The 14590-nt window shown below is 45.7% G+C and overlaps 1 protein-coding gene across 3 annotated transcripts in view; it reads left to right on the top strand.

Annotated features, from left to right (window-relative positions):
- Positions 1-14590, top strand: part of LOC137621617 (centromere protein L-like) — a 103016-nt gene that overhangs the window by 23712 nt on the left and 64714 nt on the right. For 2 of the 3 annotated variants that reach the window (XM_068352056.1, XM_068352053.1), the window contains exons 2-3: positions 5012-5205; positions 12251-12297. In XM_068352056.1, the coding sequence (XP_068208157.1) occupies positions 5029-5205; positions 12251-12297 (224 nt within the window). In that variant the 5' untranslated portion in view covers positions 5012-5028. The remainder of the gene's footprint in view (positions 1-5011; positions 5206-12250; positions 12298-14590) is intronic. The other variant, XM_068352055.1, reaches the window with a different exon arrangement.

The raw sequence follows: 14590 nt of genomic DNA, 5'->3' as shown, positions 1-14590 counted from the left end.
ACCGACGCACGGAACCCTCCGTTGACGTTCGCGTGTTACCACAACAACAGGAGGGTGGAGTTAAGTTGCCGTGTTTTGACGCGGTGCGTCAACCTCCGCATTCTAGAGTTGTTTTGACTGCTCAGTATAGACAGTCAAAGCAGTCTCGAGTGAACATTGTATGTCCTCACGCACCTGTTGTGGTTGACAGTTCAGTTGTTGACAGTTCACAGACTGTCAAGCAGTTACATGACGTTGCCTTCTGGTCTGCTACTAATGCACCAGTGCTGTATGTCCTCACGCACCTGTTGTGGTTGACAGTTCAGTTGTTGACAGTTCACAGACTGTCAAGCAGTTACATGACGTTGCCTTCTGGTCTGCTACTAATGCACCAGTGAGAGACTCACTGAGATAACCTAGCTTTTATCGGACAAGGTTCCTGTAGATGAGAAAGTGCTGTTCTCCCTCCTACTGATATTCCTTTGAGGACTGTCATTTGGAGAGGAGCCATAAGCTGCTTAGCCTCCTATGGACTTTAATTAAATCATGATGATTTTTTAAGGATCTTCGTCCGGATCTTGTAACTGCTGCTCCTCGTTCGCCTAAACGTCAGAACTTACACTAGGCCTAGCTACTTCGAAGCCGTTGTTGTTAAGCTAGTGCTCTCTCGCTCTCCTAGGGAGCGTTACGTTGGCTAGGCGACTGGTTTTTGCACCAGGAGGAGTTTTAGGGATACAGCCTTTGATTTCCCTTCTTTTAAACTGGCTTATAGAGCGAGAGTCTGATAGGACACGAGAGAAGTTCTCGGCTTGGGAGTTCTTGCCTCTGCCCAGATGGACTTCTCAATTCTGGTAGACTCGCCCTGGCGCCTAGCCAGGAGACGCTCCAAGTTGTTTACAGGTCAACTTCTCACTTTTGTCGAGCCTTTGAAGTTTTGCTGTACTATTATGTCACACATAACAAGGCTTCCAGGGATGGTTAATGGTTCCGCCTCAGTCGCTAACCCCGTCTGTTGCCACACCTGCTCCCGTAGACCCTAATGGGCTTTGCTGCAAGACATGCAGTTCAAGCTTGTGTCCTTGATAGAGGACTTAAATGCGGAGAAGAACCTTCTGGCCAACAACCTTCCAACCGGTTGGTTGTGCGCCCTGTTGACGCTGAAGTATCCTACTCGCGTCTGCCAGTTGAGGTGGTTCCTCCACCGATGCGACCCAGTGTGGGTTGCCAGTCGCACGTTGACGTTAAGCGACGCTCGGAGGTGGTTGTTGACGTTCAGTGTGTCACTAGGAAGACGTTCAACAACCAGCAGAGGTGACTTGTTGTGACGCAGTGCGTCAACCTCAGCAACCCGGTAGGGTGTTGACTGCACAACCCAGACAGTCTAGACAGTTCGGGTTGACGCTGTACTTCCTCGCGCACCCATGGTTGTTGACAGTTCACAGACTGTGCAGCAGTGCCATGATATTGCGTCCGGCTCCGTCACGCATCCACCAGTGCGACCGGATTCAGCGAGTCAGACGTTGCCCACTCCGTTGCCGTTTCCTCATCAGTTTCGGATGAGGAACCCTCTGATGAGGACGTTGCTGAACAAGACGATCAACTCCCAGCCCTGCTATCCATCCAGAAGATACTGAAGAAGGAACGCTGCCCAGTCAGGCTGTGGATGAGTCTGGTAGGGACACTGTCATCCGTGGATCAATTTGTGTCACTAGGAAGACTACACCTCCGTCCTCTTCTATACCATCTAGCTTTTCACTGGAAAAAGGACAAGACGCTAGAAGCGGTCTCGATCCCGGTTTCCGGAAAGATAAAGTCTTGTCTGACTTGGTGAAAGGACTATATCAACCTTAGAGAGGGTCTTCCCCTGACTGTTCAGACTCCCAACCACGTTCTCTTCTCGGACGCATCGGACGTAGGCTGGGGTGCGACATTAGACGGTAGGGAATGCTCGGGATTTTGGAACTCGAGTCAAAGGACAATGCATTTCAACTGCAAGGAGCTACTGGCAGTACGTCTGACCTGGAAAAGCTTCAGGTCTCTCCTTCAAGGCAAAGTGGTGGAGGTGAACTCGGACAACACCACGGCTTTGGCGTACATCTCCAAGCAAGGAGGGACCTACTCTCTGACATTGTACGAGATCGCAAGGGACCTCCTCACCTGGTCAAAAGGTCTAGACATTTCACTAGTAACGAGGTTCATCCAAGGCAACTTGAATGTCATGGCAGATTGTCTCAGTCGGAAGGGACAAATAATTCCAACAGAATGGACCCTCCACAAGGATGTATGCAAGAGACTTTGGGCCACCTGGGGCCAGCCAACCATAGATCTCTTCGCAACCTCGATGACCAAGCGGCTCCCAATATTTTGCTCACCAATCCCGGACCCAGCAGCAGTTCATATAGATGCCTTTCTACTAGATTGGTCACATCTAGATCTATATGCATTCCCTCCGTTCAAGATTGTCAACAAGGTACTGCAGAAGTTCGCCTCTCACGAAGGGACAAGGTTGACGCTAGTTGCTTCCCTCTGGCCCGCGAGAGAATGGCTCACCGAGGTACTTCGATGGCTAGTAGACGTTCCCAGAACACTTCCCCTAAGGGTGGACCTTCTACGTCAGCCACGCGTAAAGAAGGTACACCAAGGCCTCCACGCTCTTCGTCTGACTGCCTTCAGACTATCGAAAGACTCTTGAGAGCTAGAGGCTTTTCGAAGGAGGCAGCCAGAGCGATTGCTAGAGCAAGGAGAACATCCACCCTTAGAGTCTACCAATCGAAGTGGGAAATCTTCCGAAACTGGTGCAAGTCAGTATCCGTATCCTCGACCAGTACCTCTGTAACTCGAATAGCTGACTTTCTCTTATATCTGAGGAAAGAACAATCTCTTTCAGCTCCCACTATCAAGGGTTACAGAAGCATGTTGGCATCAGTCTTCCGTCACAGAGGCTTAGATCTTTCCAACAATAAAGATCTACAGGACCTCCTTAAGTCTTTTGAGACCACGAAGGAGCGTCGTTTGGTTACACCTGGTTGGAATTTAGACGTGGTACTAAGATTCCTTATGTCAGACAGGTTCGAACCGCTACAATCAGCCTCCCTGAAAGATCTCACCTTAAAGACTCTTTTCCTGATATGCTTAGCCACAGCTAAAAGAGTCAGTGAGATTCATGCCTTCAGCAAGAACATCGGATTCTCATCCGAAACGGCTACATGTTCTACAACTTGGTTTTCTAGCCAAACACGAGCTGCCTTCTCGGCCTTGACCAATATCGTTCGATATTCCAAACTTATCGTATGGTTGGAAATGAACTAGAAAGAGTCTTATGTCCTGTAAGAGCTCTTAAGTTCTATTTAAAAACCTTTACGAGGCCCGTCTGAAGCTTTATGGTGTTCAGTTAAGAATCCATCTTTGCCTATGTCAAAGAATGCTTTATCCTATTTTATCAGACTGTTAATACGAGAAGCTCATTCCCATCTGAATGAGGAAGACCAAGCTTTGCTGAAGGTAAGGACACGCGAAGTTAGAGCTGTCGCAACTTCCGTGGCCTTTAAACAAAATAGATCTCTGCAAAGTATAATCGACGCAACCTATTGGAAAAGCAAATCAGTGTTCGCGTCTTTTTATCTTAGAATGTCCAGTCTCTTTACGAGAACTGCTACACTCTGGGACCATTCGTAGCAACGAGTGCAGTAGTGGGTGAGGGCTCAACCTCTACAATTCCCTAATTCCATAACCTTTTTAATCTTTCTCTTGAAATGTTTTTATTGTTGTTTTTGGGTTGTCCGGAAGGCTAAGAAGCCTTTCGCATCCTACTTGATTTGGCGGGTGGTCAAAGTCATTTCTTGAGAAGCGCCTAGATTAGAGGTTTTGATGAGGTCCTGTTGTATGGGTTGCAACCCTTGATACTTCAGATCCTAGGGGTCGCTCAGCATCCTAAGAGGATCGCGAGGCTCCGTAAGGAAGACGTACTTAAAAAGGCAGAGTAATTGTTCAAGTCGACTTCCTTACCAGGTACTTATTTATTTTATGTTTGTTATTTTGAATAACTGCTAAAATGAAATACAAAATACTTAGCTCTTAAATGTAAACATATAATGCTGGTCTCTACCCACCCCCCTGGGTGTGAATCAGCTTATATGATCACCGGCTAAGTTTAATATTGAAAAATGTTATTTTCATTAGTAAAATAAATTTTTGAATATACTTACCCGGTGATCATATATTAAAGGACCCTCCCTTCCTCCCCAATAGAGACCCAGTGGGCCGAGGAGAAAATTGGTTCTGTGTTGACATGGAGTACTTGAGTACCTGCTCGACAGATGGCGCTGTTGATGTACACCCCCACCTGTATAGCGATCGCTGGTGTATTTTGTCCTTAGGTTTTTCTGTCGGGCAGCAGAGCTGACAGCTTATATGATCACCGGGTAAGTACAGTATATTCAAAAATTTATTTTACTAATGAAAATAACATTTTTCCTAGCTATACAAACCTGAGTCGTAAGTCTTTGACCAGGTAAGTGTTGTGAGGAAGCAATGCAAGCTAAAGTCCTCTTGCTACATGTGCATGAGCTATGGTTGCCTAACAATGAAGCATAGTGCAATCAGACCAATTTTCTTTGATTGGCTAGTCTTAGAAAACTTAAATAAATTACTCAGGTTTGTATAGATAGGAAAAATAAAAGTTTTTAAGATTTGTTTGTACTGTATAGTCATACATTTCTCTTTGCCTTAAGGGGTCCTCTAAACTTTTGATGTCCTGTATTTTAATGTCCATTTGTCGTCATTCCTGTGCACTCTCCATTTTGATTTGTTAATTTCAATTTTGTCATTATTTTCCTTAACTTTTTTCCATACCAAATTTTTTGTATACTTTGCTCATTTTAATGTTTATCTCTCAAGTTTTAGTGGTTTTGTATGATGTGAAATAGAGTATGATAATATAAATTTCATCTTTTAAGAGTCTATGATAGTAAAGTGAAAGAATTACATTGTAGTCTTAAATTTTTCCTTCTGGGTTTCCCTGTTTGCTGTGAAGAAGGAATGTAGCTAGCTATGACACCAAAGAAATCCACATCTCAGCACAAAACGAAAGCCCTCGTTAAGAAACCATCACCACGAAAGATGACGCAATCACCAAGTTCATCAGGCAAGTCAAGGAGGAAAAAGAATTTGGGACTCTTCAAGAAATTTAGGCCCGACACATCACATACTTCATCAGTGGAGACCCCGGTACAGTAAAGCTTAATGGCATTAATTGAATACCTTTTTAACTGATTATTTTGTGAGAAAAATTACAAAATGTTATTCACATTCATGTAATGTACTTTGTCTCACAAGAATGTTTGATGTTTAAAGTATGTTTAAAGTTTTTCTTACTAAAATGCTGTAAGAAGCAAGCCCCACTAAAAATTTATGTGGTATTTTTAAATATTTAACTTAGCCGGTGAATATATAATAGCTGCAACTCTGCGGCTCGACAGACAACATACTTAAAAAACTCGCGAGCGATCGCTATGCAGGTTGCGGGTGTGCCCACCAGCGCCAACTGTCGGCCAGATACCACTCTCGAATGTAAACAAAACCTTCAATTCTTTTCTGTCGACGTTGACGACAAGACGTACTTTTACTCGCTGTAGAACCTGGAGTTTTCCCATCATATTTGGTGAAGTACTTTAATATGGTTTGAGCTTTCGCAGTACAGGTGTTTTTCTTCAACATAAACTCTTGAACTCTTTTTTGAATCGGATTATTTGTTGATGACTTAGATCGTTTTTGGAATTTTCTTTGACTAATTCAAAATGGCTGACCCTTCTCAAGTTCCTAAGTTTCGATAGTGTAATGCTAGGGACTGTAATAGGCGTCTTCCAAAGGCTTCTCTCGACCCTCACACTGTTTGTTCCAATTGTCGGGGTAAAACCTGTCAATTGGGAGATCGTTGTGAGGAATGCGTGGGCCTTTCGGAATTCGATTGGATCGAATTTGATAAATATACACGCAGACTAGAGAGAGATAGGGTAAGGAGAAGTTCATCTAGGTCCGTAGATTTTTCCTCTCCACATGCCCCTGAACCTAATCCTTCCCCTGTAGTGGTTGTTCCTAACCCCCCTCCTAGCACTCAGGAACCGTCTATGCAAGACATGTTGCGTGCTATTCATGCCTTGGGGGAGAGAGTTGAGGCTTTAGCAAGTGACCGTAATCAACTCATGGCGGACGTGAAGGAACTCAAGTGCCAAAGTGCCACGGCGGAAAGTGGGAAAGTGCTTAGTGTTACGCAAAGTGTTGTGAACAGTGTTGCGACCGAGGGTTCGTCTGTTCGTGCCTGTCGTTCACCTAGTCCGGGACCTCTTGCAAGCTCCCAAGCCCAGGGAAGAAGCAATGTTGTACGACTTATGGGTTCGAGAGGCCTTGATCAGCAAACAGACGTTCCCTCTTTGGTATCAGGCGTATCTCGTCAAGATCGCCCCTACCATAAGACGAGAGAGCCCATTTTTACCTCGTCGTCCGAAGGCGTTTCACGTAAGAAACCATGGAGCAAGGTCTCTAGACCTTTGAAACGCAAGTCGGTCCCTTCAGGACAAGTCCAACGTCCCGGATGTAGTCACTGGGACAGTTCGGACCCGTTGCCGTCATCGGATGACTGCTCGCCGCCTAAGAATGGCAAAGTTGTGCCGTCTCAGTCGCTAACCCCGTCTGTTACCGCACCCGTTTCCGTAGACCCTAAATGGGTTATAGTGCAAGACACGCAGTCTAAGCTTGCGTCCCTTATGGAAGACTATAACACAGAGAAGGTTTTCGTTGAACCTAGCAGTTTTTCTCATGGAGATACTGGCCGTCAGCCATCCAAGCGTTCTGTTGTGCGTCCTGTTGACGTTGATGTAGCTTTCTCGCGTCAACCAGTTGGGGTTGTACCTCCCCCGATGCGGTCCCGTGTGGATTTCCAGCCGCACGTTGACGTTAGGCAACTCACTGATGCGACTGGTGACGTTCAGGACGTTCACCAACCATCAAAGTTGACTTGTTTTGACGCGGTGCGTCAACCTCCGCAACCCAGTATGGTGTTGACTGCACAACCCAGACGGTCTAAGCAGTCTCGGGTGGACGCTGTGCGTCCTCGCGCACCTGTTGTTGTTGACAGTTCCCAGACTGTTCAGCAGTTTCAGGACGCTGCGTCCTGCTCCGTCACTTATGCACCAGTGCGGGCGGACGCTGCGTGTCAAGCATTGTCTACCCCTTTGCCGTTTTCTCATCAGTTATCAGATGAGGAACTTTCAGATGAGGACGTTGCTGAACCACAGCCTGAGGATCAGCCTTCAGATTTAGATGAGCCTAGAGCAGTTCCACCATCTATGGACTTTAAAAAAGTCATGCTTGTTTTTAAAGAGTTGTTCCCTGAACACTTTATCTCTGTGGCTCCTCGTTCGCCGCCGTCTGAGTTTGTTTTAGGCGTTCCTGCTGCCATGCCAGCCTTTACGAAACTCGTTCTCTCTCGCTCATCCAAGAGAGCTTTACGGCTGTTAGGCGATTGGTTGGAAACCAAGAGGAGTTTAGGGAAGACGGCCTTTGCCTTCCCCCCATCTAAACTCTCGTCTAGATCGAGCGTCTGGTATGCCACGGGAGAAGTTCTCGGCTTGGGAGTTCCTGCCTCTGCCCAGGGCGACTTCTCAAGTCTTGTAGACTCTCCCCGCCGCCTTGCCATGAGACGCTCGAAGATTAGTTGGTAATCCTCAGACCTGGTCCACCTTCTTAAAGGCATCTTTAGGGCGTTTGAAGTTTTTAACTTCCTGGACTGGTGTTTGGGAGCCCTGAGTAGGAAAATCTCATCTGCCGATAGGGATGTATCCTTACTCATTATGTCCTGCATGGACAAGGCCGTCCGCGATGGATCCAACGAGCTTGCCGCCTCATTCACGTCAGGAGTCCTAAAGAAACGAGAGTCTCTGTGCTCTTTTCTATCAGCAGGAGTGACGCCATGTCAAAGATCTGAGTTACTCTTTGCGCCTTTGTCTAAGTGCTTGTTTCCTGAAGTCTTAGTTAAGGAAATAGCCTTGTCTTTAGTGCAGAAGGACACCCACGATTTAGTTGCGTCCTCGGCTCGCAAAGTTCCCCCTTTGCCTGCCTTGTCTGCTAGACCTAGGATAGACACTCCAGCGTCCAGGTTTATTCCGCCCTTTCGTGGCAGAGCCCCCAGCAGGGGAGGTGCTCGTGCCGAAGGGAAGAGAGGAAAGAGGAAAGAATCCAAGTCCTCGCGGGGCAGAGTCTGACTGCCCGCAACTTCAGACAGCAGTAGGTGCCAGACTCAAGAACTTCTGGCAAGCCTGGGAGAAGAGAGGCGCAGATCAAAAATCTGTGAGGTTGCTCAGAGAGGGGTACAAAATCCCTTTTGTACGCAGACCTCCTCTAGCGACGTCCCCCATCGATCTCTCTCCCAGGTACCGAGAGGAAGCAAAGAGACAAGCCCTGAAACTGGAAGTGTCTCTTTTACTAGAGAAGGTAGCGGTGGTCAAAGTCTCGGACCTTCAATCACCGGGGTTTTACAACCGTCTCTTCCTAGTACCAAAGAAGACAGGAGGTTGGAGACCGGTGCTAGACGTCAGTGCTCTGAATGTCTTTGTCACAAAGACGAAGTTCACCATGGAGACCACAAAGTCAGTCTTAGCAGCGGTCAGAAAAGGAGACTGGATGGTCTCTCTCGACCTAAGGGACGCTTACTTCCACATCCCCATTCACTCAGATTCCCAACCTTTTCTGAGATTCGTCTTCGACGATGTGGTGTACCAGTTTCGGGCCTTGTGCTTTGGCCTAAGCACAGCTCCTCTCGTGTTTACGAGGCTTATGAGGAATGTGGCAAAATTCCTCCATTTATCGGACATCCGAGCCTCCCTTTATTTGGACGACTGGCTTCTCAGAGCCTCTTCCAGTCATCGCTGTCTGAAGGATCTCAATTGGACTCTAGATCTGACCAAGGAATTGGGACTCCTAGTCAACTTGGAAAAGTCCCAGCTGATCCCATCCCAAACTATTCTGTATTTAGGGATGGAGATTCACAGTCCAGTTTTTCGGGCTTTTCCGTCGGCCCCCAGAATAGATCAAGCCCTGCTCGTCATCCAGAAGATGTTGAAGAAAGAACGTTGCTCAGTCAGGAATTGGATGAGTCTGGTAGGAACACTATCATCCCTGGAGCAATTTGTCTCGCTAGGAAGACTACACCTCCGACCTCTACAATTCCATCTAGCTTTTCACTGGAAAAAGGACAAGACGCTAGAGGCGGTCTCGATCCCGATTTCCGAGAAGATAAAGACTTGTCTGACTTGGTGGAAAGACAATATCAGTCTACGAGAGGGTCTTCCCCTAGCAGTTCAGAAGCCCAACCACGTTCTCTTCTCTGATGCATCGGACTTGGGCTGGGGCGCGACGCTGGACGGTCGGGAATGCTCAGGTCTGTGGAACTCGAGTCAGAGGAGCATGCATATCAACAGCAAGGAGCTTTTGGCAGTTCACCTGGCCTTGAGAAGCTTCGAGAGTCTCCTTCGAGGCAAGGTGGTGGAGGTCAACTCGGACAACACCACGGCCTTGGCGTACATTTCCAAATAGGGAAGTACCCACTCACTGACTCTGTACGAGATCGCAAGGGACCTGCTCATCTGGTCAAGAGATCGAGGCATCTCCCTAGTAACGAGGTTCATCCAGGGCGACTTGAACGTTCTAGCAGATTGTCTCAGTCGGAAAGGTCAAGTAATTCCAACCGAATGGACCCTCCACAGGGATGTGTGCAAGAGACTTTGGGCCACTTGGGGTCAACCCACCATAGATCTCTTTGCAACCTCGTTGACCAAGAGGCTTCCAATCTATTGCTCTCCAGTCCCAGACCCAGCAGCAATACATATAGATGCCTTTCTCCTAGATTGGTCACACCTAGATCTTTACGCATTCCCACCATTCAAGATTGTCACCAAGGTACTGCAGAAATTCGCCTCTCACGAAGGGACAAGGTTGACGTTAGTTGCTCCCCTCTGGCCCGCGAGAGAATGGTTCACCGAGGTACTTCGATGGCTGGTAGACTTTCCCAGAAGTCTTCCTCTAAGAGTAGACCTTTTACGTCAGCCGCACGTAAAGAAGGTACACCAAAGTCTCCACGCTCTTCGTCTGACTGCCTTCAGACTATCGAAAGACTCTCGAGAGCTAGAGGCTTTTCGAAGGAGGCAGCCAGTGCGATTGCTAGAGCGAGGAGAGCTTCTACCATTAGAGTTTACCAATCGAAGTGGGAAGTCTTCCGAGACTGGTGCAAGTCAGTTTCCGTATCCTCGTCCAGTACCTCTGTAGCCCAAATCGCTGATTTTCTCTTATACCTGAGAAAAGTTCTCTCCCTTTCAGCTCCCACGATCAAGGGCTACAGAAGCATGTTGGCCTCGGTCTTCCAGCATAGAGGCTTAGATCTTTCCAACAATAAAGATCTGCAAGACCTCCTTAAGTCTTTTGAGACCTCTAAGGAACGTCGTTTGGCTACACCTGGGTGGAATTTAGACGTGGTCCTAAGATTCCTCATGTCAGACAGGTTTGAGCCTTTACATTCAGCCTCCCTGAAAGATCTCACTCATAAGACTCTTTTCCTGGTATGCTTGGCCTCGGCTAAAAGAGTCAGTGAGCTTCATGCCTTCAGCAAGAACATCGGGTTTTCGTCAGAAAAAGCCACTTGTTCTCTGCAGCTTGGTTTCCTAGCCAAGAATGAGCTGCCTTCTCGTCCTTGGCCTAAATCTGTGATATTCCTAGCTTATCGGAGATCTTAGGCAATGAACTAGAGAGAGTATTATGCCCTGTTAGAGCTCTCAAGTTCTACTTAGCTCGTACTAAACCTTTACGAGGCAAATCTGAAGCGTTATGGTGTTCGGTTAAGAAACCATCCTTACCTATGTCAAAGAATGCTTTGTCATATTTTATCAGATTGTTAATACGATCTTTGCTTAAGGTTAAGACGCACGAGGTTAGAGCTGTAGCAACTTCCGTGGCCTTTAAGCAAAATAGATCTCTGCAAAGTATCATGGACGCGACCTTTTGGAGAAGCAAGTCAGTGTTCGCGTCATTTTACTTGAAAGATGTCCAGACTTTTTACGAGAACTGCTACACACTGGGACCATTCGTAGCAGCGAGTGCAGTAGTGGGTGAGGGCTCAACCACTACAATTCCCTAATTCCATATCCTTTTAATCTGTCTCTTGAAATGTTTTTTAATGTTGTTTTTATGGGTTGTTCGGAAGGCTAAGAAGCCTTTCGCATCCTGGTTGATTTGGCGGGTGGTCAAAGTCATTTCTTGAGAGCGCCCAGATTAGGGGTTTGATGAGGTCCTGTTGTATGGGTTGCAGCCCTTGATACTTCAGCTCCTGGGAGTCTGTCAGCATCCTAAGAGGATCGCTGGGCTCCGTGAGGAAGACAGACTTACAAGGCAGAGTAATCGTCTAAGTCGACTTCCTTACCAGGTACCTATTTATTTTGGTTTTGTTATATTGATAACTGTCAAAATGAAAAAACTCTTAGCTTATACGCTGTAAACATATTTAACTCTGGTCTCTACCCACCTCCTTGGGTGTGAATCAGCTATTATATATTCACCGGCTAAGTTAAATATTTAAAAATGATATTTTAATTATAAAATAAATTTTTGGATATACTTACCCGGTGAATATATAAATTAAACGACCCTCCCTTCCTCCCCAATAGAGACACAGTGGGACGAGAAGAATTGAAGGTTTTGTTTACATTCGAGAGTGGTATCTGGCCGACAGTTGGCGCTGGTGGGCACACCCGCAACCTGCATAGCGATCGCTCGCGAGTTTTTTAAGTATGTTGTCTGTTGAGCCGCAGAGTTGCAGCTATTATATATTCACCGGGTAAGTATATTCAAAAATTTATTTTATAATTAAAATATCATTTTTACATGAATGAAATAGAGTAGTTTTATTATGTTATGTCTTGTAAGCATATGTAGGTTGCAGTGACATTTATGCATAGGATAGTGCTATTCTCTAAGGTACTTCTTTCCTATCATGGGTGGATTCAGTTTTGGATAAGAGGGGAATGCAGCGATAATTGGCTGAAGACCATTCAAAGGATTTTGAAATATTTTATTTTTCTGTTAATTTTCACTTTGATAGTTAGTGGCTAGTTTTAGTTTGAAGAATTGCCGGCTACTTGCAGCCAATGAAAGGGCTGCTGATGAACTTCTGTCGAACAGTTCTTATTTTGAGCATGACTACATGTCCCCTTTTATTTTTATGTTTCAGGCACCTTCAGAGACATCCAGCGTGCCATTACCTAGATCAAGTGAAAGGTAGGTTAATAAGAAATACAGTATACTTACCTGTGTACAGTATGTCATATTCTATTTTCATTTTCTGTTAAAGTGAATATTATTGTTGATTTTATTTTGGCAGGAGATCCTCTTGGTCATTTATTAATTTAATTTTATACCTGTATGGGAAAGGGCCCAAAAATTTGATCAAAGTCTCGGGTATTGTTTTTGGAAATAAAAAGTACAGTTTTGTATCATCTACTGCTAGCTTTAATGTAAATTGATTTGTTGTAAAGACTTTTTTGAGACTTCTTATGAAGTGGTTCCTATACAACAAACCCTCATCCTTTAATAGGAGTATGATTCCATCTAAGGTGGAACTTGTCTATTAGAATTTTCTTTTGATGCTATAGGAGCTCGGAAGTCCGGAGTATCCCTACGCTGAGACTAGCATGTTTTTAGTTTCCACTGGAGAGAATGAATGCGAAGACAGCCATTGGGACCAGACGTTCCAGGGAGTCGGGTGCCCTAACAAGCGTAGCCACGGGTGAGCTTGTAGCGAGTCTTGCTTTAGGAAGGGACGAGCCACTCCCTTTAGTCTCTCTATTTTGTCTTGGGACAGAAAAACATTGCCTAATTGGGTGTTTATTTATATTCCAAGATATACAAGACTTTGCGATGGTAGGGAAGCCCCGTGCCCTGCCATCACACTGAGTGGCTACTTTGACTTCAGCTGCAAAGTATTACGTATGCACTCTTGGTGCTGACAAAGCTTGTTTGCCTTTTCTCATTAAGTCGTTGTTTCTATACTGTATATGCTACATACAAACCCTAGTAGTTTAACATGATTGTTTTCAGAGTAGCTGGAACTCGGCTGTTGAAATTATAACAAGGTGTCGGTAGTTACTGGCAGGCAGGGCTCCCTTGTCAGCACACTTAGGAGCTACTTTGTTTTCAGCTGCCGGATATTATTTTCGGTGCCCTCAACTTGCTGTTTTATTATTTTGCTTCTCTTTTAGATAATTTATTCACAGATTATCATGTGTGATGTAGATTACAGAGGAGATGATGATTTGCAGTTGTTTTCTGATACTTTAGCTATGTGACAGGTGTCTGTGCAACCTGCCAATATCCACATTATTGTTCCTGGTAGACAGAAGTCCTGTTTGCTGTCTATTCTCTTGCAAGTGTTGCCATGGGACAACATAATCCTGATCATTGTGCTGTGTCAGACATGGAAAGTTTTTTTGCAGTCGAGTGTGAAGGGGCACGGCATCATCCTTCTTTCCCAATTCTGGGAAGGAGCTAAGAATATATCACCTGGTTATGTTGTTCTTTCAAAGATCTTAACCTCCCCCCATAAGAGGGGGGAGGGAAAAGGCAAGCCTCAAGTTCTTCCTTTTCTTCAGCTCATCTTCATGAGAGTTTTGCTGCTGCTCGTCTTTGAAAAATTTAAAGAAGACTGATTGATAGAAGTTGCGTATGCGTGACTCCTGGCGTTTCCCCGTGGGAGAGATAGTATACTAATCTTTCGTATGAAACTGAGCTTACTCACTGTTGTTTGGGATGAAGATGGCTGCCCTTTTTTCCCTTCCTGGATTATGATCTTTGACTGTTCCTGTATCTTATTTCTATCCCGCTAGGAGAACAACCACGCGCAAGGGTTTCACGCATACTAGCTCGAAATGTTCACTACTACCATCCTTGCTCACTTAAGATCCATGTGCACTGTCTCCACATTCAAAGTTGCCAAGCGTACTGGTCTGGGATGTATTACCTTCCATACACAACAAAGATCCACGTGCATCCAAGATTCCTGCGCAACGGAGATCTAAACGATCGATCTCCATTATTGATGGCAGGAGTGTGATGACGTCGGCAGACCAAATTGTTTCATTGCTGACTGACCCTTCGTGCTCTTAGACCAAGCGTACGTGCAAGGTCTCCCAAGTGTTTGGGTTTGAACTATCGTGTTTACTTTCCATGCGTACTTACTCGCAATCAGAAACCATGCTCTTACGTACACTGTGAAATAAATGCGGATTGGGAATCTGCGCCGCCCTGAAATACATACATACATCATACATATACCAAAGGCACTTCCCCCAATTTTGGGGGGTAGCCGACATCAACAAGAAACAAAAAAAAAAAAAGGGGACCTCTACTCTCTACGTTCCTTCAGCCTAACCAGGGACTCAGCCGAGTTCAGCTGGTACTGCTAGGGTGCCACAGCCCAATCTCCCACATTTCCACCACAGATGAAGCTTCATACTGCTGAGTCCCCTACTGCTGCTGAAATACATACTATGTAAATGTATCCTTGGTCCTCACG

This window comes from Palaemon carinicauda, chromosome 28 (assembly GCF_036898095.1).
Source record: "Palaemon carinicauda isolate YSFRI2023 chromosome 28, ASM3689809v2, whole genome shotgun sequence".
Classification (NCBI taxonomy): domain Eukaryota; kingdom Metazoa; phylum Arthropoda; class Malacostraca; order Decapoda; family Palaemonidae; genus Palaemon; species Palaemon carinicauda.
Note: the sequence above shows the minus strand (reverse complement) of the source record. Positions and strands in the feature narration are given on the sequence as shown.